The 24917-nt window shown below is 36.5% G+C and overlaps 1 protein-coding gene across 1 annotated transcript; it reads right to left on the bottom strand.

Annotated features, from left to right (window-relative positions):
• Nucleotides 1-248: 248 nt before the first annotated feature.
• LOC131163016 (S-adenosyl-L-methionine-dependent tRNA 4-demethylwyosine synthase) lies at nucleotides 249-22016 on the bottom strand. Its single transcript, XM_058119703.1, has 8 exons — nucleotides 21096-22016; nucleotides 18061-18176; nucleotides 13015-13190; nucleotides 2257-2447; nucleotides 2067-2153; nucleotides 1151-1308; nucleotides 862-1072; nucleotides 249-749 (listed from the first exon to the last, which is right to left on the bottom strand). Exons 1-8 carry the CDS (start codon nucleotides 21948-21950, stop codon nucleotides 609-611), a joined length of 1935 nt encoding a protein of 644 aa, XP_057975686.1. The 5' UTR covers nucleotides 21951-22016; the 3' UTR covers nucleotides 249-608.
• Between the last annotated feature and the right edge of the window lie 2901 nt (nucleotides 22017-24917).

Genomic DNA, 24917 nt, shown 5'->3' on the forward strand with positions numbered 1-24917 from the left:
TAAATAAAAAATTAACAAACACTTGGCCCTTTTTTAAACTTGAAAAAAAAATTTATATATATATATATATATATATATATATATATATATATGAATGAAATAATCCATTTTTTTCATGTTTAAATATCAAGAAAAGTAAGAAAATTCAATAGTTCCTCTCCTTTCTCTCATCAAATTCTTGTTTCAAACATGCCCTTAATGAATCCTCATAATTTATCCAAATGATATAATATGACACCACCCAAGGATGACTCCAACTACAGCCACCATCAAATATTTGCTTCAAAAGGGTATCCAAAATACAATTTAGGGTATTTGTGCTTAAACCTCATTCAAATGTTAACCTAATTTTTTTTAACCAAAATAAATAAATAACACTACAAAAACCCTCAAAACCACAAAAATAATAATAATAATTAAAATACAGGAGCAGTCCCCCCAAAAAAAGACCATATCCCCCTGCCGTGGGGTCGCCCTCATCTATATCCATATAATGCGGTTAAAAAAATGCTCTACAAGAATTAGTGTACAAAAAACTATATAACTTGAACAAAACAAAGTGAAACTCCAGCCACTACATTAAGAGAAGGTCACCTGGTTGATGTTGGTTAGTGGCTAGATCTGTGACGCCGCTCCTTCCTGTACCGAGACTGATCTGGATCGAACCCGCCTTCCTCCGCTCCGTAAACAGCCCAGGATGGTGTCGCTGCCATATAATCCTCACTGTCGAAAGTTCTTCCAGAAGCCACCTGCATGCAGTTTCAACAACGAAAAGTGAAAATTACAAAACTAGTATGTTGTGGTCCTTGTGGATGTCTTGAAGACATTCAGTGGAAGCACAGAAGGGATTTTGTTACTAACCAGGTCATGGAATTTTTCATAGTCTATCCATGTCAACCACTGACCATTGATCTTAAATTTATCGGCCTTTGCCAGGAGGACACAACAAGAATGGATGTGCTCGCAAGCAACTTCATACTCCCCTTTGCTGCTTAAAGCCAAGGCCTCTGAAAAAGCCTTCACGTCGGAATGCCAGGGTACATTCTCCATTGTCAATTTTGATGTAGCAGACCTGCATAACCCCTTGCAATTACATATGTAGGGCATGTAGATAGCACTAGCTGAACTTGATATGAAGGGGAAGACTTACGATCCACAATAGGTGACACCTTTGATTTCCACGAAGTCAGGTTTCCCAACACTGAAAAGGTTTGAATAAGCATCTACATCTTCAGTATTCCACCCTTTAACCAGAGTCAATCGATAAACTGTTCGCTGCTGTTTCTCTCTAAGAGCTTTCAAGGAATCCTGAGAATAAGTTGCAACATGAGTAAAACAAAGGCCGAGTTGCTGAGAGCATTCAAGGAATCCAGATGAAATAAGTTGCAGGATGAAAAAAAACAAGGTCAACAAAGCTTAATCAACTTAGGGGAGGTCATGAGATTGGGGGGTCAATGTGGCAGCTAGTACTATACTTCACAAAAGGAAATCAAATTTATTTCAATGCAACACAAACTGAAAAATGTCAAAGAAGTGGTGCAGATTGGAGGGGTCAATGTGATGCCCACTACACTAGGAAATTATAATCCAACAAGCCTCAAATGTGTTTGAATGCTAAAATAATTTTGAAGAAAAAAATAAAAGAGGATAAGATGGCCACAGGTCATCCAGCAACGACTACAGCGAACTTGCAAGCAACAATTGTTGATGCATCCCAATTCCCCACCCCTTATTTCTAGTTTTCCTTTTATTCTAATATATATTTTTTAAAAATTCTGATCTTACATTTTCCCTTGCCTTTTTCTTGTTGGAAAAAAATCAGTAAAAAATATATAATTAAAGAGTCTTTTTTGTTTTGTTTAATGAAATTATTTCCCAATTTTGGTCAAAATAAGAAACATAACTTTCCTGTTTTTGCATGTTGCAGCAAGTGAAAACAAAAAAATTGCATAGAAATACTAAATGGAAGCATAATCCTACTCTCCATATTAGAAAATAGAAGGTAGGCAACAATACCAAGTACAGCCATAGGTGTTAGTTTCAGCTAGAATATAAAGAAAACTTACAACAAAACGCTCCCAAAAGTCACCAAAGAGTGGCCTATCAATTGCTTTCAAACTCTCCTTTGTTGCAGCATCCACACTAACATATAACTGCAAATGCCAAATAAGTCAAATGATTTTGCAACATACAATCAATACAAGAACAATCCTTAGTTAACATCTTTCCAAAGAGGTTCAATCATCCGCCACAAACCTGAGTGACAGGTTTTAGCATTTTGATCTTTTCAGGAAACTGTGCATTTGTCACAAGAAAAGTCGATATCCGCCTCCGGTGCAGCTCGTCTACAAGTGAGTTGATTTCTGGATACATGATAGGTTCACCAACAAGCGACAAGGCACAGTGCCTGGGGGAGAGGCCTTCTGATAATCGCTCTGGTTTAACTCCTACAAGACTAGAAACTTCTTGTCAACCAGGCTGATGGGGCCAGATGGCAAACAAACTAGACTCTCAAACATGAGAAAATCAGTTGTAAGCATATTATATTACACCAAGAGACTCATACTTTAAAATTTTCAATCCATGAAAAATGAATTTTGTAAGCTCCTTGACTCAAGATATAATCTTCTTTAAGGACTAAGGAAAAAATATTAGCAAAAACATGAACCCTAAATTAAACTCAAGGAAGTAACACCATTAGAAATGTAAAATGATACAGAAACAAGAAGAAGAAGCATGAAGTCCCACTAGGTGGGATCGCTACATGAATTCTTTTCCACCAATTCATCCGATCAGAATCGTTTTCCTCTATTAGATTAAGGGTTGTTAAATCCTTCCTCACTGTCTCATTTCAAGTTATTTAGGTCTACCTCTACCCCTTTTTCATTCCAGAAATAACTAACTCACTCCTGCTCACAAGTGCTCTACTAGGCCTGCATCTCAAATGCCCAAGTCATCTTAGCCGCCCCTCCCTTATCTTGTTTTCAGCTGATGATATGTCTAAATTATTACTTATATGCTCGTTTCTCACTCTATCTTTTAATGTTAAACCACTCATTCACCTTAACATTAGCATCTCAGCAACTTTTATTTTTTGTACATTTTGTTTCATAGTTGCCCAACATTCTGAACCATAAAGCATAGCTGGTCATCTTATAAAACTTTCCTTTTAATTTTAAGGATATTCTATAATCACACAACACACCTAACACACTCTTCCATTTTACCTAACCTGTTTTAATTCTATGTACTACAATTTCTTCAATTTCTCCTTTAACTTGCATAATAGATCCAAGATATCTAAATCTATCAGCGCTATTAATCTCTTGATTATCAAGTTTAATCTTCTCTCTATTGTTACTCCTTTCATTACTAAAATTACATTTCGTACATTTTATCTTATTCCTACTTATCCTAAACCCTTTAAAATCTAATGTGGCTCTCCAAAGTTTTAGCTTAGATTCACTCCGCTCCTACTATAATCAATCAACACGATGTCATCTGCAAACAATATACACCAACGAATCTTATTTTGGATATTTTTAGTTAGTTCATCAACTGCTAAAGTAAAAAGAAAAGGACTCAAAGTAGAACTTTAATGTACACCTATTGTGATTAGAAAAGCTTTAGATTCTCCTACTATAGTCCTAATGCTAGTCACTACTCTATCTTACATATCCTTAATGACCTCTATATATCTACTGCAAACTCCCTTCTTTTCTAAGATCTACCAAAAACTTCCCTAGATACTATCATAAGTTTTCTCTAGGTCAATAAAAATCACATGCAAGTCCCTCTTCTTTTCCCTAAAATTTTCCATTAAACTTCTTAAAAGATAAATAGCTTTTGTTATTGATCTCCTAAGCATAAAATTAAATTGATTTTCTGCAATCTTAGCTTCTAATCTTATTCTATGTTCAACTATTCTTTCCCATAATTTCATCATATGACTCATAATCTAAATTCCACGATAATTATGACAGTTTTGAATATCGCATTTGTTTTTGTACAACAGTACTAATGCACTTTTCCCCCATTCTTCTGGCATTTTCTTGGTTTTTTTTTAATAATAATGTTGAATATATTTGTTAACCAAATAATTCCTTTATCCCCTAAACATTTCCAAACTTCAATTGGTATTTTATCTGGTCATACAAATTTCTCACTTTTCATCTTTCTTAATGTCATCTTAACTTCAAGAACTCTAATTTTGCTAATAAATTTCTTATTTTAAGTCTTCTCCTCATTTATCACTTTCAAGTTCAATCTTTCATTTTAGTTTTCATTAAACAACTTATCAAAGTATCTCTGCCACCTCTTTTTTATGTCTTCTTCTCTAATTAAGACATTATCATTCTCATCCTTTATACATTTTACATCACCTAAATCTTTGCATTTTTTTTCTCTAACTCTAGCAAGTTTATAGATGTATTTTTCTCCTTCTTTTGTATCTAGTTTAATATATAAAGTATCATAAGTTTGATGTTTAGCTTCACTAATAGTCTTGTTTGCATTTTTTCTTGCTTCTTCACACTTTTCAAGATTCTCTATGTTTCTACAATTTTGCCATATTTTATACCAATTTCTTTTTGTCTAACAGCTTTTTTGACTTCTTGATCCCACCCACCAACTTTCTTTACTACCCAAGAATCTTCTTTTGGACCCACATAAAACCTCTTTTTCTATCCTAACAATAAATCGAATTTTCCATTTTATTCCAAACAGTATTTGCATCAACCTTATCCCTTATTATCCAATCACAGTCTTTGTTAATTTTATCTTTTAATTTTACTATACAACAACAACAACAACAAAGCCAAGCCTTAGTCCCACTAAGTGGGGTCGGCTATATGAATCCTTTTCCGCCAATTTATGCGATCATGGACCATTTCTTTTGATAGATTCAAAGATATTAAATCCTTACTCACTTATCTCCTCCCAAGTTATTTTAGGTCTACCCCTACCCCTTCTACTGCCCCCCACAGTAACTAAGTCACTCTTCCTCACAAGTGCACTATAAGGCCTACGTTGCAAGTGTCCATACCATCTGAGTCGTCCTTCCCTTATCTTATCTTCTATAGGAGCTACACCTAACTTACCACGAATATGTTCATCCTTAATTTATCTTTCAATGTTATACCACTCATCCATCTAAGCATCCTCATCTCGGCAACTTTTACTTTGTGGATATTATGTTTCTTCGTCGCCCAACATTCTGATCCATATAGCATAACTGGTCTTATAGCTGTCCTATAAAACTTCCCTTTCAATTTTAAGGGTATTTTACAATCACATAGAACACTTGAAGAACTTCTCCATTTTACCCAACCTGATTTAACTCTTTGCATTACATCATCTTCAATTTCTCCTTCAGCTTGCATAATAGATCCAAGGTATCGAAACCTACAAGTGCTATTTATTTCTTCATCATCAAGTTTAACTTTGTCTCCAATATTCCTCCTATCATTATTAAAATTACATTTCATATATTCTGTTTTATTTCTACTTATCTTAAAGCCTCTAGATTCCAAAGCTTCTCTCCATAATTCTAACTCAGCCTCTACTCCCTCCCTAGTTTCGTCAATTAATACAATATCATCTGTAAACAACATACACCATGGAACCTCCTTTTGAATACTCTTAGTCAATTGGTCCATTACTAAAGCAAAAAGATAAGGACTCAAAGCAGATCCTTGATGTACACCTATGGTAATTGGAAATTCTCTAGTTTCTCCATCTATAGTCTTTACACTAGTCATTACTCCATCGTACATATCCTTAATGAAATCGGTATACCTACAACATACACCCTTTTTTTCTAAAACCCACCATAGAACTTCCCTAGGTATCCTATCATATGCTTTCTCAAGGTCAATAAATATCATATGCAAGTCCCTCTTCTTTTCCCTAAACTTTTCCATTAATCTTCTTAAAAGATAAATAGCTTCTGTGGTAGATCTCCCAGGCATAAAACCAAATTGATTTTCTGAGATATTCATTTCTAACCTTAATCTTTGTTCAACTACTATTTCCCATAGTTTCATCGTATGACTCATAAGTTTAATTCCACGATAGTTATTACAATTTTGAATATCTCCTTTATTTTTGTATATACGTATTAAAGTACTTTTCCTCCATTCATCTGGCATTTTCTTAGTTTTTACAATTGTATTAAATAAATTAGTTAACCATATAATTCCGTTATCACCCAAGCATTTCCAAACTTCAATTGGGATGTTATCTGGTCCCATAGCTTTCCCATTTTTCATCTTTTTTAGTGCAAACTTAACTTCGTTAACTCTAATTTTTCGAATAAATCTTATATTTTTAGTCTTTTTCTCATTTGACAATTCTAAATTTAAGCCTTCTATTTGGTTTTCGTTAAACAACTTACTAAAGTAACTTCCCCATCTTTCTTTAATATCTTCGTCCTTAACCAAGACAATATCATCCTCACTTTTTATACATTTTACATTTCCTAAGTCCTTATTCTTCCTTTCTCTAACTTTAGCAAGTTTAAATATATCTCTTTCCCCTTCTTTTGTACCTAATCTATTTTACAAACTATTAAATGATCTATATTTAGCTTCACTAACGGCCCTTTTTGCATCTTTTCTTGCCTCCTTATATTTTTCAAAGTTATCGCTGTTTCTACATTTTTGCCACGTTTTATACCAAATTCTTTTTGTTTTTATGATTTTTTGTACATCTTTATCCCACCACCAACTTTCTTTGCTATTTGAGAATCTTCCCCTTGATTCGCCTAAAATCTCTTTTGCTATCTTTTTAATAAAGCTAGGTAATCTATTCCAAAGAGTATTTGAATCTATCCCATCCTCTAAGGTCCAATCCCCATCTTTGATCATTTTATCTTTAAATTTTATTATATTTTCTCCTTTTAGGTTCCACCATCTAGTTCTCCTATGCTGGTTTATTTTATCCTTTTTCTTCCATTTTTTAATGCATATTTCTAACACTAAGACTCTATGTTGTGTGGTTAGACTTTCACCTGGAATAACTTTACAATCCTTGCATGATACACAATCTACCCTCCTAGTTAAAAAAAAATCTATTTGACTTCTATTTTGTCCGCTTTTAAAGGTTATTAAGTGTTCTTCTCTCTTCTTAAAGCAAGTATTCATTATACTAAAATCATATGACATAGCAAAGTCTAAGATCATCTCCCCAGACTCATTTTTGTCTCCATATCCATATCCTCTATGTATCCTTTCATAATTTTTATTATCTCTTCCAATGTGTCCATTCAAATCTCCTCCTATAAATATTTTCTCAGTCCCTGGTATGCCTTGTATGATACTATCCATATCTTCCCAAAATTGTCTCTTAAGATTTTTTGCTAAGCCAACTTGAGGAGCATAAGCACTAATGATATTTATTATCTCGTCCTAATACCATTTTGATTTTTATAATTCTATCCCTTACTCTAGTTACATCCACAACGCTATCTTTTAAGTTTTTGTCTATAATAATGCCTACTCCATTCTTATGTTTTTCTTTTCCAGTGTACCAAAGTTTAAAACCTGATTTATCGATTTCTCTAGCTTTCTCCCCCACCCACTTAGTTTCTTGAAAGCAAATTATATTAATTCTTCTTCTAATCACTGTATCCACAATTTCCATGCTTTTATTCGTAAGTGTCCCTATATTCCAAGTTGTTAATTTAATCCTAGTTTCCTGAACTAACGTCTTTACCTGCCCACATCCAGAATGATGCAGGAACCCTCGCATATTTGACACCATACCCGGGCGCCAACACGGCGCGTCGCTTCGGGGCAACGATCTAGCCCACCCTCGCCCACTTTTCGCTACACCCAGGTGGTTCAAGTGCAACGCGTTGCTCGTAGGAGACGCCCCAGCAAATGTTCGGTAAGGATTCATATCATAATGATCTAACAAATTTTACGCTGGCTGTCAGCTACCTAATGCAACCCTCCTCCTTAACCCGGGCTTGGGATCGGCTGTGTGTGAAAAAATTAGGACATTTAAGTGCATCACAGGCGGAGTTCTTTTAATTTTACTATATTATCTATATTTAAGTTCCATCATCCAGTTCTCTTGTGTTGATTTATGCTACTCCTCTTCCAATTTTTAATACGTATATCTAATACTAAGACCATGCTAAGTAGGCAAACTTTCACCTAGAACAACTTTACAATCCTTACAAGATAGATGATCCACATTCTTAGTTTAAAAGAAATTTATTTGACTTTTATTATACCCACTCTTAAAGGTAATTAAGTGTTCTCTTTTTATAAACAAGTATTCAATATAACTAAATCGTAAGACATGGCGAAATCTAAGACTATTACTGGCCTCATTTTTATCTCCATATCCATGGACCCCACACATCCTCTCATATCCTATATTATCCTTTCCAATGTGACCATTCAAATCAGCTCCTATGAATGTCTTTTCAGACATTGCTATCTTGTACAATACTATCCATATCTTCCTAAAATTGTCTTTTAAGATTTTCTACTAAGCCTATTTAGGGAGCATACCCACTAATGACATTCACTATCTCTAGGCCTAAAATTATCCTGATTTTAATGATCCTATCCCCTATTATTTTAACATCTAGCACATTATCTTTTAGGTATTTGTTTACAATAACGCTCATCCCGTTTTTATGTTTCTATTTACCAATGTATCAAAGTTTAAATCCTGATTTTTCAATTTCTCTAGTTTTTTCTCCTACCAATTTTATCTCTTGAAGAAAGGTTAAGTTAATTTTCCTTCTACACGTTATTTCAACTATTTTCATATTTCTTCCCGTAAGAGCTCCTATATTCCAAGTAGCTAATCTAATCTTATTTTCTTGAGCTAACTTATTAACCCTTTCCCTTTTATACTGACCCGATCTATTCCCTTGACCTAGGTGAAGAAATGTAAAACGATGCATAACGACTATCGACATAGTGATGTTCTCAAAGGCACAGTCAAGCTCACCTCAAGGCAAGGCATACCCAAAATGCATCAAGGCTTCGTTGAAAATATCTAATTCCCCAAAGGCAGAAGCCTTCATAAATAAGGCATACTCTATTCCTGAATTTAACTATCCTAACATTCAACAATTTTAACAAGAAAAACAACATACTTATAGGTTAAAAAATTTAAGGAAGTATTATAATTTCTTTTCAGTCAATGTTTTACGACTGATAGGATATTACACCTTTGATTTTTTTAATGCATCGCAAGCTCAACTTATATGCATGACTCTGTTATAAGAACTGTAAGACAGCTTCCCATCCTTTTTTTCGCATTGTGAACTTCCTTGGAGGATTCGGAACAAGTTATTTGGTGCTTTGGGTGAGAGCAGGGTTTGTCCTATTTCAGTGGAGGACTTGTTCACTGCTTCATTTTCAGGTTTTAGAAGAAGGATGAAGGATACGTCAGCATAGTAGAGATGTGGTATCGTTGCAGTTTTGTGGGTTATGGTTGGAGCATAATGCACAGATCTTTTTGTGAAGAAGTTGAATCAGCTGCTGGTATTGAGAAAAGATTCATTGTGCAGCCTCTTTATGGTGTGTTGGTTTTGGAATTTTTTAGGGGAGTTAGCTTTCCAGATTTACAGCAAGATTGGAGGAATATGCTGGCTTGATGTTTATTTTTTACTTCGTTGCTTTTAGTTTTTTCCCTCGGGCATATTCCAGAATTTTCTCAGGAGATGCCTTTTTCTCCTTTTTTGTAAATTCTTTTCCTATTAATGAAATCTTATTTTGCTATCAAGAACAAATAAATAATAAATAAGATCCTCCAAAAGAACATATTAAAAATAAAAAAAAAAATGGGAGAGAGAGAGAGAGGAAAAAAAAGAATGGGCAAAAACTGCACAATAAACCCCTCCCAACTACCAAGTGTACGACTATTGGTTGATTTCTCAAACAAATGATATATCTAACTCTATTTTTTCCCATATGTTCATTTAAATTGAATCATCAAATCCACTTAAAGCGTAAGTTCACTCAATAGTTCATTGCAAAGTAATATAATAATTTGATAATAATCGCTTATTAAAAACAAATTGCTAATATGCCTCGTGTCACGAACCGCCAATTTCAACTCATTAACGGGCCGCGCGGCACCAGTCGAGGCTCTCCTTCGGCAGAGTCCGCCGATAACTACACGTTCAATCCGGCTATCATGAACACTCGAGAGATTTCCGAAAGCCATCATAGGCATGAAATATCAGTTCCAACAATAATGAATTCATGAAGACAAGCGACCTTCATACTCAATGACATGTGGAACTAATTGTTACATTCAATCAACAAGACAACCACACGAGCCATCATCCGAGTTAATCAACATCCAGTATAAAAATCCCGGACGAGGGCAAGTGAAGACATCTCTCCTCCCCATTTAACTAAGGTCACACTGTCAACCCATAACATTCTCCCCCACTCACTCTATCGACGACCTTGTCGATGTATTTGTAAAAAGACTTCACACTCTTGCTACTAATGACCTCCATCATTTACTACATGTCTACTAGGTTATACTCTACATATTTAATATCTACTCTCTATGACTCCTCCACGGTATGAGGGAACCACAAATACTCACTTGTAAAGAGCTTAAAAGGGATAAACAACTCATCCATTGTGTGAGTTAACTACGACTACTAACTGATAAAGAGCTAAAAAGGAGGTACAACTCATCGACTATGTGGTAAAACGACGCCAACTAACAAGTAAGGATTTGAAAAGGGATACAACTCATCGGCTATGTGAGGTAACTACGACAATGACAGGTGAAGAACTGAAAAGATCTACGACTCATCCATTCCAGTTGGTTGTCTTTTGGGTATTGAAATCTACTAAAACTCTCATTGTAGCATTGTTCAAGTCGTCAGAGGCTTACAATTATCTATCTTAACTTGTCAGAGCATGCAGCGTTCACCCTGTTTACCCCTTTTCGCGCATTTGGCGTGTCACCCTGCCTACTTTCCTAGGTACTTAGCGGGAACAATTATCCTCTCTCTGCCATACCAACCGAAGCATGCATCATTTACCCTGCCAACCCTTTTGCGCTTGGTGTGACACGCTACCTGATTTCCTGGGCACTTGGTGTGAACCATTACTCTTTCTCTACCATGTTGACTTACAGAGCATGCAGCGTTCACATTGCCTTCCCTTTTGCACTTTTATATGGCACCTTGCCTACTTTCCTAGGTGCTTGGTGTGAACCATTACCTTCTCTCTGTAGTCTTCCAATAAGTCCTCTACTCACTTACCCATCAAATTGTCATGGATTCTTTTCCCATCCTCTGTACGCGCAATGTAGCAACGATCTCAATTAACTTGCGTAGGGCGGCCTCAAGCTCTATTAGCACAAACCCATGGGATTCTGGATTGCATCCGATCTCGATGTCTTTCAACCTATTCAAGGCTTCCGACAGCTCAATATTCTTTGACAGACCTCAAGCTCTATTGATTTGTTTCCCGCAAGGAGGCCTCAAGCTCTATTGGCTCTACCCCTTTGGGACAATGAATGGCATCACGCCCTCAATATATTCCAGCCTACTCAAGGCTTCCAATAACTCAATATTCTATGGCAGACCTCAAACTCTATTGGTCTGCTTCCCGTAGGGAGGCCTCAAGCTCTATTGACACTACCCCTTGAGATGATGGATGGCATCTCGCCCGCAATGTGTTTTTAGCCACTCGAAACGGCAGCTCAATACTTTTTGGCAGACCTCAAGCTCTATTGGTCTGCTTCCCATACGGAGGCATCAAGCTCTACTGGCACTACCCCATGGAATTATGTATGTCATCACACCCTCAATGAGTTTCCGATAGATCAATCCTCCTTTCAAATACCGCAAGCACTATTTGTTTTTCTCCTTCATGAGTTGGGAGATGGCATCCTACCCTCAATCTATTTCAACCTATTCTCGAGGCTTTCAACTACTCCATACCAAGGATTTTCATACATGGAGTGACATACTCAAGTTCCACAATACTATTTTCAAAACAAATTCTATTTGGCAGCCTCAACTCAATTGGCACGCCTTTCTATTGAGTCGTTCCTTGTCTTACAGGCTTCCACATCGTTCTATTTTACAAAATTTTAAATTCTCATTTTCCAACTCATAGTGTTCACACCCACTGGGCTCACGCAAACCATGCTTTGATACCAACTGTCATGGACCGCCAATTTCAACTCAATTAACGGGCCACGCGGCACTCGTTGAGGCTCTCCCTCGACAAAGTCAACCAATAACTACACGTTCAATCCAGCTGTCATGAACACTCGAGGGGTTTCCAAAAGCCATCATAGGCATGAAATATCAGTTCCAACAATAATGAATTCATGAAGAAAGCGACCTTCATACTCAATGACATATGGAGCTAGTTGTTATATTCAATCAACAAGACAACCACACAAGCCATCATCCAAGTTAATCAACATCTAGTATAAAAATCCCTGGCGAGGGCAAGTGAAGACATCTCTCCTCCCCATTTAACCGAGGTCACACTGTCAACCCCTAACACCTCACCTAAAAAGGAACTAGGAAGTGCCAAGCTCAAGTAATAAGTGAACCAAATCGCAGTCTTGAGCACAAAGGCATTGGTAAGGGTAGAAGGCAAAAAAGACTGATTATGAACTTCATTGTTACCTGAATCCTCTTTTAATGAGAAAACTCAGTTAGGATAACGTACAATTGTGTGTGAACAGATGTGAGGCAAGGAACCACACCCTCACACGAGCCGTTTTCTTTTCCTACTTAATGTTTGGGGGGGGGGGGGAAGCTGTTTTTGGTTTTGTATTCAGCCTCATGCAAGAATCTGGACTTGATCAGATAAATTTTATAACATTTAAATTAGCAAAGCAACAATTATCTTGAGCAACTCAGGAACCAAAAGCAAACATATGACCTTTCTTTGTGGAGGTTATATCTAAAGATCACTTGAGTCGCTTGACTATATAAAAGACTTTAAATACTTAAATTATTTATATATTAAAGAAAGAAAAAAACTGAGAACCTACCAGGAACACCTTTCATTTGCCGTATCATCTTTGTATGGAGGTCTATTGCCGAATTCACAATCTCTAAAGGATCATCCATCTTCCAACGCCAGCTCTTGCCTACAGGATTTGTGTGGTGCCTCCAACAAAAAACACATTTGTTGGCACATGCCAAACTTGGAGTTGTCTCCATGCACCTGTTTCATTTCAGTGCTAACACAGTCAATTACCTAGAATGAATATTATAGCTGGCAAACAAAATTCACAACAAAATTTGAGAAAGACAGGGATTTATAAGAAACTACCAAATTAAACTTGTTACGTCATTAAAAATGGCCCTTGAATTCCATTTTTGTTAAGTGAAAGCTAATTACACCTAACTAGAGGATAACTTACATGAAGTTTCACACAGTAAGCCCAAGCAAGGAGTTATGCTAGACAAGGTAATGCAGTGGAACCAATAAGCAACGAAACACAAATATTAGAGTAGCTAGTGGAGGACACATCAAAACAATCCTACATTTTTTTCAGCATTAAAAAAAAAATGAAAGCATATTCACAAATGAAATGAGAGGGTAAAACATAATTTGAGACAAACAACTTTCACCACAAAAAAGTGAGAACGAAAAATTTTCAATTAATCATAAAACAGCATCAAATAAAAACAATTTGGACTGCATACTCACTCGCACGAATGATTTAAAAAACCATGCTATATAGTAGTGCACATCTTTTCTCCTTCCTCCCTCAACCTTAAGTTTAAACCAAATCATTGCTTATCGTACACTGTCATTTCTTCTTGTTGTGATGTGATTCCTCTTTGGGGTGCTTTCAGCTATATTCAGTTCAAGTCTTAATTGGTTCAGTAACAGATGAATGGCCGTTCCTCTTAATGTCCATTAAAATCCCTCTCAACAGTCGGACATAGAGTTGTATCTTAAATTGATTCAGCGCTAATTGCCTTAGCACCTAACACAATTACCCCACTCTCTCATCTCCTTCCATGACTTGTTTGCGAGGGAAGTGTCAATTTTCTTTGATGAGAATAGATCTGTTGTTGTCTCCTATCATTCATATTCCACATTTATGGACAAGGGAAGAAGTTTATTTATAACCAAATCAAAGTACAAGAAGTATGAGAAAAAGGTGCCCACATAGACCAATGAACAAAGATCAAAGACCAAAAAGATTACATTACATGAAAGCCTCCAATCCCATTGACGATCGTCCAGCGAGAAACCCCAAAAGAAACCACAAGAATGTGCCCCCCCACCCAAAAAAAAAAATACAAGAATATCATTCTATCACATAATGAATGTGGAATAGATAAGTGTTCCCAAAAAGTTCTCGCATTCCTCTCAAGCCAAAGAATCCAAATGATTGCAAAGGCTGCCTTATTAAATAGAGCGCCTCCCTTTCTGCTTGAACCAAAATCTCTATATTTCACTTACAAGAGATCTCACACATTTTGAGGCACCAACCATGCTTCTCTAAGATGCAAAAAGAGAGAGCATTCCAAAGGTATGATGCCACCTTGCAGTGAGGAAACAGGAGGGAGTCCATATCATTGGACTCATTGCACGTCAAGCACATACAGGGGCTGAGATACATGTAGGGCCTTCTTATTTGTAACATCGCATGCCTACTAAGTCTATCCAACAACATAGTCCAAATGAAGGACTGAAATATTCAAGGCTAAATGTATTATTATTGGGTTATAGTGAAAAACTCAAGGAAGTTAGATTGAGGAGTAAACGTAGGTCAAGTGACCAAACCACTGTAAACTTTGTGTGGCATTTTATTCCTTTCACTCTCTTGTGATTTGATCATGTGCTTTAATTTCATTAACTTATCAATTGGCTCGACACATTCCTGATCTAATAACTATATTGGAACCTTCAATCACTACTGAATGCTTGCTTGAGTTAAGTTTGAACTAACTCTTATCACTAGTAAAATATTTGAGTTAATCTCAGGTTTTAAAAATCACCCAATTCACCCCCTCTTGCATGCCTAACTAGAATAGCATTTTCCAAATGATTAGGATTCAAGGGAAAAGGTTAGGAGAGGGGGAGGGTGCATTTAGGAGATGTGATTTTAAAAAAAGGACTTAGAGGAGAACATCCCCAAGGAATAAACCACCCAAACTCTCTTATCCTCTCTACTAGGAGAAACAATACGATCCAACACGGAAAGCAAAGTGGTAAGCTCTTCAATCTCTTTTGTTTAGACACTTGAAAAGATGGAAACCCACAAAAGGATAACCCCCCACAAAAGAAAAGAATAAGATGATAGGTGCAAATGTGAAGAGAAGAAAGCTTGAACAATAGAGGCATCTTCAGCTCCAAGGAACCTCACCAACCAAAACATCATTCCAAAAACAAACTATGTTCCCATTGCCCACTTCGAAATGGGTGAAAGGAAAGAACTGACATGCAACCTAGACAAACTTCCAGGACAAGCATAAGAGACAATACCACTTCCTTTAGTCTCCCACCCATTTCCATGGTACCCAAATTTACTTTAATCAACTTGTGGCTTTGGGGGTCTACTTTCAAAACCTCCACAACCATTTATTAATTAGGAAGGTGTTTTTTGAAACCACATTACCAAGCCTTGGTCCCCCTTCAAATTTAGGGTTTCTAACAACCCCCCAACGAACAAGTTGGTCCCTCTTGCTCTCCACTAAACCTTACCAAAGGAAATCATTCATCGACTTCTCAAGTGTCTTGGCCACCTTTAAAGGCACTCTAAAGAGAGAAAGGAAGTAGATAGGGATGTTGGGTAGTGAAGTACAAATGAGCATAACGCAATCCCAAAAGATAAATACGCCCTCTTTCCAACCCTCCAATTTTTCTATCCACCCTCTCAATCACCAAGCTCCAAAAGGCCAAGGAATTTGAATTGACCCAACCAAGATAAGAAAGCATCAACTCAAGAGAGACACAACCCACCAAGGTTTTGAAGCTTTTAACTCCCTTGCACTAAAATTAACGCCAGCCACCCCCTTTGAATAAATTGACCCTTAATCCAAAGATCTTCTCAAAAATTTTAAATAGGGTGACGACATTGAAAAATTTATTACTATTGTACTCATGAAACAACATGGTATCATTAGCAAATTGAAGGTGAGAAACCTCCTCTTCCTCCCACACAAAGGCTTTTAATCACCCATGAGTCCTAAGCCCGAGAGAGCATCTTAGGGTGTCCACCACTAGGGTAAAAAGAAGAGGGGCAAGTATCCCCTTGCCTAAGCCATCAGCAAATTGAAGATGAGAAACCTCCTCTTCCTCCCACACAAAGGCTTTTAATCACCCATGAGTCCTAAGCCTGAGAAAGCATATGTCCACCACTAGGGTAAAAAGACGAGGGGCAAGTATCCCCTTGCCTAAGCCCCTTAGAAGCTCTAAACCACTCTATAGGTTGACAATTGACAATGACTCACACAAGCACCCTTTTGATCCATTTTATCCACATCTCCCCAAACCCTTTCCTACACATTACCTTATCAACAAGAAGCCCCACTTAACCATATCATATGTCTTTCTCCAAATCTAGCTCAAATAAGAGAACCTCCTCCTCAAATCCTCCACTACCTTGTTGGCCACAGGCACAGCATCTAAAAATTGTCCATCTCTAATGCCCCATGGTTACTGTAAACCCCCCCCCCCCCCCCAAGACCTCACAAAGTCCCATAGCTAGTACCTTGGAGAGAATCTTGTAAAGACTTGTGACAAGACTAATAGGTTTGAAGTCCATTACTATCAAAGATCTCCAATTTTCGGGGATTAAGGTTAGGAAGGTAGAACTCATACTATTGCCCACCACCACATTTCAATGAAAAACGTCCAAAAATCTTAACATGTCCTCCTTCAAAATCTCTTGATTTTCCTAGAAAAAGGCCATCATGAACCCATCGGGCTCAAGAGCCTCGTCCCTGTTTATCCCAACACTGTTTTCTTTATTTCTTCGGCCTCAAAAGGTCTCTCAAGCCATTGGACTGCACTCCCAATTGGACTCCAATCTAGGCCCTCCATCATCAATCTATTAGGAAGCTCTTTAGAAAACAGTTGTTTATAGAATTTGGTGGTCTCTTTACCAATCTGAGAATGCCCCCTCACTATTAACCCTGAATTAGACTCCAACTCTTTAATAAGGCTTTTTACTTCTTCAAACTTTGTTTTTGATAATGGGGGTCTCAAATTGTTTGACAACAGTTCCCGAACCCAGATTACATAGATTTTGATTTGGGAGTGTCAATTTCAGGCAGATATTCAGTTAATTTCATTGGATTTGGTTGAATTTTGAATTTGGAGGTGCCCTAGGGAACAACTTGACTACAACAATTTTTTGGAGTCAATTTCATGCAGATGTGCAGCATCATTGGTGTGTGTGTGTGCTGGGTTTGTCATGCAAATTTTTCTATAAATTTATTAGTGTGATGAACCTTATAGCGTTATTTGCTCTATGAACTTTTTGCATTAGGTTTGTGATTATCTTGTGTCATTTGATCTCCATAAGTATCAAGTTTATTTTCTTCCATGTTTCTATATTTTATGTTCTCAAATGAAAAATAGTTCACCATGTGTAAAGGTTAAAATGGTAAAAATATTCATATCCAACATAATTGAAATCAACACTTTATTTGAAAGCCCCCTAACATTGTTCATGTAAAAGAAATGAAAAGGAAAATAACTGCAAGATGGGTACCTATGGTGATCATTAGGTATGGTGCAGACCTCGCAAGACTAATATTTATTATTAAAGCCTTGATATGTCATGTGAAAGCACTATCCATAATGCAAGCCTGGTTGAAACATTAGGAACCGAGATAAAACCCAAAAGGGCAGAACATAAAAAGAAACAGCCTAAGCAGGACAAGTCATTTAAATTCAATGCAGTAACCGAAACTCCAATTCCACTCAGGTAGTTTGCTCAAAATAAGAGCCTCCTGAAGAACTACTAAAATATCACATCACTTTATTATTTAAAAACTTCAAAACATTCATAGAAACTTAATTCATTGACTAAGCCTTAACAAAAGTATAATGAAATACACACAATCACCTGTGACTCTCTATGCCATAAAATGAGTGCTTGTAACAGCCTCCACGGCCTCGAAGCTGTGACTTGGTCCATCTACAAATTTTAACACCACTATGTGAACCAATAATTTTATATCCCTGCAAAAGTTATGTCATTTAAAGACTGTCCATCAATGAATTAAAAAAAAAAATATTGAAAAGCAGAGAAAAGGAAAAGGCAACTGAAATTTAAAGGTACAAATATAAAGAGCAGAAATAAATACATCCACAAACTAAGTGAGAGGCTATTTAATCAACCTGTTAATTCTCATGGCAACAGGAAGCACACCGACTAAAATATAGTTAGATATACTTGAGACTTAAACTTGTATAGTAGTTTGTAGAACCAACTTTATAGATAGAAAATTGACAACATCAACCAATTATGTACCCACACAATTCAATTGGTGAGACTTAAGGCTCTGTTGCTATTGTTGTTGTCAAATGACTTGGCCAGCATCACCTCCACAGATTTTAAGTTTTAATGTACCTTGAGAAGTGATAATAGCACCTCTAAAATAGGTAATGAGTTATAAAGTAATGAGCAGCTTCAGGTCCTTATTCACCTGCTTGTGTTTACCTTAACTTAATCTTCCAAAAAGAAAGGGTAGAAAATGAGCTAGATCATTAGAATTGCAAAATTCACCTCCCAAAGTCAAGAAGTCTCAATGATCCCAATAAGAGCTGAACATAATTGCATTGACCTAGGATTCATGAGCTGCGTTGTGCTTAGAAACAAGCGGAAGCTCAAGGATAATGAACTAACATAGCATGCAGATGCAGAAAACCAAGAAATCAAGAAAAGTCGAGATTAAATATCTAGAAATCTATAATTATTGTCCTTATTTGATGTTGTTCTGAATTAGGACCTTATACAGATTAGAATGCACACTATCACAACTAGTTTTATATTTCTTCAGCATTGAAGGTTGTTAATTTTATTCTATTTTTTTCTTTAGTTCTAGATCAGTGCTTATCTGGTCATTTGAAGATTTGCTGGAAATTAAAAATTTTATGGTCCAGTAGGTCTATCGTTATGTCATTAGACCTTTTTTTTTATTGTCCAATAGTTGCTTTATGCTAATGTTGGCAATTTTATCTATTTTGAACCTCAATTCAATGTAGGATTAGTCAACATCTATGCATATGCACATAACTCCTGTCAGTGAACAATAGACCTCCAAGAACTCCAGCAGCAATTATGCTTTCATTGGAATTGCAAGAAGCTAACCTAGAACTGAAGCTTTTCAGACTTGGCTGTGACTCCTAAGGAAATCTAGGTGTGAAGCCTAGATCTTTTTCTTCTTATTTTTATTTAGTTATTTTAAAAATAATTTTTGAAGAGTTTTCACAAATCAAAGAAAAACATTTTCACATATCATTATCTAACCAAGACCAATTTGCAGTTAAGATTCAAACTCAAAACCAAGTTTGTCATTTAAGGATGCAAATGAACCAAGCCGCTCGAGCACAGGTCAATAGGAGCTCATTCAAGTTTGTTTATCATATAAATGAGAGAACCCTAAGCCTAATTTTAAGGTGAACCTAAACATAAATAGGCTCAGCTGGTTTTGGCTCATGAGAAGCTTGGTTACAGGCTCAATTGGCTTTGTTTCATAGGTTCAGGTTAGGCTCATTTACTGAATAAAGATGAAGTCGTCTCAATAGACTATAGTGAGCTTAAAAGTAGGGGTTGTCTAGGCATGGGCTTATTTAGCTCAAACTCCATAACAAAGATTTAGTGACAGGCCAACATCTACGGCCAATATGCTGGCTTGATGGGGTAAAAGAAACCCTAGGACAAATATTAGTAAGAGCTCCTATTTGCGTCTTGCCTAACAACCTTAAGAGCCATTTACTTCTCATAGAAACAGGTTCCAAAATAACCACAAAATTTTCATGAGCATCTTGGTACCTCAGCTCAGTAATATCTTTTCAGCTCATTCAATTGCAAAAACGAATAAGTTTGAGTAAGAATATTCAATCTCAGCTAAAAATTCAATAAAGACGCTTGAGCAGGGTGAAGCACGATGCGGTCGGCTCTTTTGCAGCCCTATTCCCATTTATGTCTTTTTCTGTCAGTTCATGATATCAAGATTGCATCTAATAACCTCCTAACAACACCCTGATTGCCGATGTGTCTTCCTACTCATTACCCTCAAGTAGCTAAAGATATCAGCAGTCACCAACATTTACCCCCACTGCTGTCCTACACCAATGGCATCAGCAGTCATTGTCCAGTTTTAAAGATTACATCATAAGTTAGCAAGTTGAAGTTCAAAGGATTCTACCCAACATAAGATCTTAATGAAACAAATTCATTTACTCATCCAAAGCCCCATAAGGTTCCTCATGTATGTATAACCACAATTCAATGTCCACAGAGCCAAAGATTAGCTGAAAAGGATCACCTAACCAGCCTGGAGGATATGCTCCTATACCCCATTTTTCATTAGTACATGATGATATGCCCCATTTCTGAGGCAAATAATCACTTAACAACCAACAATAAGGATTGACTGAATACAATTAGAAATTTTGAAAGACAGCCAGCATTAGATGGCACATTTTGACAAACACCAAGTAACATTATTTAAACAACTGTAGCAAAAAAAATTCTCTTGTAATTCTAGGAAATGAGTGATGTTGCCGTCCAAATTCTAAAACATTGCTAGTCTGAGCAATTGTTTTCCAGTAAACAATTAAGCTCCATTTCATTACCATAAGGAAAATTAGGATATCCTTTACCAAAAAACAAAAACCATAAACTCTGGTTCCATACAACTGAGTCTGATTTATAGACTGGCTTGCCTTATCTTCTGCTCCAAGCTGATTGAATTGCCTTTAAACACCACTCAATTTACGCAATTGTTGTTAAAAGTATACAGGGTCTTTTGTAAAACATAAAAGAATGAGTAGATTCGGTTTCCATCATATATTAATGTGTAAATTGTATTATTAGCCATTGCCAACAAGAGGGAAGTGCTTTGAAAAGGAAAAAATAAATAAAAAAAATACCTGTTTTTCTAAGCTGGCTCTAATCACCGGGGTCACCATTTCTCTTTCACCATTCTTTTCCCCATTAGATAAGGACGCCGTCATTGATTTCCTCGAAGGGCCTTTACCTGCAATGTCCTCAAGATCAACAATACTCGACTCCGCACCATTTTCATTATCATCCTCCTCGGACCCATCAGTTGTCCAACCATCACTCCCACTAACAACTCCAGTATCCAAAACCATTCCATTCTCCACTCCAACGCCCTTCAGTACTCCTATCAACTTTCTACTCCAAGTATCAAAAACCTCGTCCAAATCTCCAGCATCAACATCGCCTTCACAAAGGGGCACAACCTCCGAAGCACCGAGCGCTCGAAGCCGCTTGGAGAACTCCCTCGCGACGGCATTGAACGTCGCGCCATACGACCCGCTCCCGACGCCGAACACCGCAAACTTGCAGCGAGCCAGGAGCAATGAACCAACTCGGAAATCATCGGCGCTCTCGGCAAGCCAATTAGCGAAGAAACCAGCGCTTTGAGGCGGCTTCCCGTCTTCCCAGGTCGACGCGATAATCAAAACTAGGGTTTCTTTGTGCAAGTCCTCGGGCTCGTAGTCTTTGGGATCGACGAGGTCGAACGGGAGATCATTGGAGGCAAGAAGATCGGAGAAGCGGAGAGCTAGGGTTTTGGAGGTACCGGTTTGGGAGACGAAGAAGAGCTTGCCTCTGGAAGAAGAGAGTGTGGGTTTGGAGCTGAGGTTGGGGAAGGTGAGACTGAGATGCTTGAGACGGCGGGATTTGTAGAAGCAGTAGAAGGTGGAAGCAGAGAGGACAGCGAGGAGAGTAAGCCGAGCAGGGAAAGAGGGAGAGAACATGCCGGCTGTGCGGTAAACGACGAGAGGCGGACGCCGGACGACGGAAGCGAAGGGACGTCTTTTATAAACAACAGTTTTTTAAGGGGGAATTAGAGAAATAAAAATAAAAAATTAGGAATAAAAACTAAATATTAGAAATCAGTTAATATTTATATAATTAATGTAAATTAAAATTTCAATTAAAAATACTCATTTTTATTTTTAAATTAAATAATATTATAAATATTATTAAAATAATAAAATTACAAATAATACATATTAAAAATTTAGTATAATAAAAACTAAAGTTATTAAAAATATTTTACTTAATTGTTTTATTTTCAAAATTTATTTTATAATATAAAAATTTATTAGACAATTGAAAAATGGTAAAAGCATTTTATAATTGGCTTTATTATAATTTTTAAAATTTTATGTTTATTTTTATTTTAATTATATTTAAATTTATATCATCATTTAATTTAGATATTATATAATAAGAAATTGTCAAAAAATTTTAAAATCGTAAAATCTGATTTTTTAGTTTTTTGACAAATAGTTAAAAATCGACAACAAAACATGAAGTAACAATATAAATAAATGTCATTTTATAATTTGAAACGAGAAATAAAAATGAAAATTAAAAAATAGCACTAATACCAAAAAGGTTCTAAATAAACAGTGTTTATTTTTTTCTTAAAAAAAATTATCAGTAAAGGTAAATATATTTATCAAAATCGAATATGTACAAGTACACGGGACATTCCAGGTTAATCAAATATACATCTCAAAACTAAAGGTACAATCATCAGTTCTATCCATCACATAGCATAAATCATAAAGTTTCGGAACAATTGAAAGCATAAAAAGCAAGAGAACATTTTGATTCATCAAAACCTGCTCAAAAGGTGTACCTTTTAATCATGCATGCCACGCCAAGGTAGAGATCATCCATCCTTCAAGTTCCTCCAATTTCTGGACGTACGTATTACTCCATTTAAATTCATAATGCAGCACCAACCCAATGATGTCATTGAGTAGGCCAGGACAGCTTAGATCATTGAGATTTCTCCTAGGAAAAGATCCACCAGCCTTCATTTTCTCCTGTTATTGGATAGGTAAATTGCTCCATTTATGTTTATGATGAGGCAACTCCACACCCAAAGAATCAGTGAAGCTGCAGCAGTCAACTCTGCACAATCTGATAGCGTTGAAGCATTGTAGTAATCTCTTGCATCACAACCGGATCTGCAGACAAATCACATTGAGATCCCAGTTGCTTCTTCGAAACCTGTTATTAGTCTTCTCCATAAACAGTGGTCTCAAATATAGACTACTGCACTGATGTTTCAAAAGAAAATACAGCAGCCGATCAATTAGAAATTTACAGCAAATCCTTCAGGGAACTTCAGATCTGCCATGTTTAATGATCCCTCCTGTAGACTGTCTCTAATCTTCCATCAAAGCCCCTTTGCGAACATCAGATTTCAAACTGCTCCAACATTCAGAGGAGATAGCTACCCTGGATATTCTAAGACAGCAACAGTGCACCAGCCACTCAAACAGAATACTGAAGCATGGCTCAACCATCAAAGACCTTCAGTACAGCCACCCTCAGACATGTTAATCACCAAAGTAAAATCAATCCCCTCTGTACCGAGCCAGATCTCATTTACTGTCACAGAACATTCATAGAGCTAAAACGAAACCAGCTGAAATGAACTGTATCTAGAGATTGTTCCAAAAACCAGAATACAGAGCTGTCCATAAGTAACCTATCAGCGAGCATCAGATCAGAATACCAAGGAACAGCATCCACCCACAACCTAGCACCATCCAGATCAACCTGAGCCACCAGCAATCTGAAGGAGAAATCTGAAATTAACATCACCCCACATCCAGATGACTGCAGCCCCAACTGGCTTTATGTACAAGCTTGGTCAAATAAACCAAACTTATCATACACAGCTCTATAAACATGCCTTTGCATCACCTTCAGTACCTCCCCGGGAGAAATAACATTGCCTTCAAATCTTTTTTTATTTATGAAATGCCAGATAAAATACACTGAAGTGGCAAAACAAATTTTCTTACCAACTGATTGTATCCCAGTGCCTTTAGCTTCCTTGTGCAGCCATTTGAGGCCTGCTTTCACTGTGGACATTTGTCTCTTAATACCCAACCAAGCTCGCACCATGTCCCAGACTTCCTTAGTATAACGGCATTTAAAGAAAAGATGTTCATTTGTTTCCAACTCTTCATTGCAGAGGCAGCAACTCAAAGTCACATCCTGACCCTGTAATTTGTCACCAGTGAGCAGTCTACCTTTTGTTGCTATCCAGTGTTTATTCATCCAGCAATTTTTGGCTCTACACACGCACAATCCCAAGAGAAGAGGAGAACGAGCAACAGTCACACAGAAGACGACAAGGAGATTGCAGCTGACCGTTGCAAAGCCTGCCACTCATAGCTTGCCACAAACGATAAGAAAGTTTGTGAATGTTGGAAGATCACTATTTAAGCAACAAAAAATGAGGTATGTTCTCCATAGAGTACATTTGTTTGAAGCCCTAAATTTCCTACAATTTGAAACTTGAGTTTAGATTTTTAATAATTGAAAGTAGAAATTGTTGCATTATATTTTGAATTTTATAGTATTGAAATTAATTTGTTGATTTGAAATATCATGGTGGAAAAAAATTAAGGTTAGAGTTTTATTTCATCTCATGATTATTTCAATATATAAATGACAAATGTGTAAACTTTACAGTCAATTTGCATGATTATTGGATTTAGTTTTAATTTGAATTCATATGGTTCAAATTGTAAATTTTTTATGTTAGAATTTTTATTTAATTTCATGATTATTTGAATTTTTGATTGATTAATGTGAAAATTTTTGAGGTTAGGCTTTTATTTCATCTTATATTTATTTAAATATATAAATGATGATTGTGTAGATTTTATTTCAATTTGCATGATTATTGA

Source organism: Malania oleifera, chromosome 8 (assembly GCF_029873635.1).
Source record: "Malania oleifera isolate guangnan ecotype guangnan chromosome 8, ASM2987363v1, whole genome shotgun sequence".
Classification (NCBI taxonomy): domain Eukaryota; kingdom Viridiplantae; phylum Streptophyta; class Magnoliopsida; order Santalales; family Ximeniaceae; genus Malania; species Malania oleifera.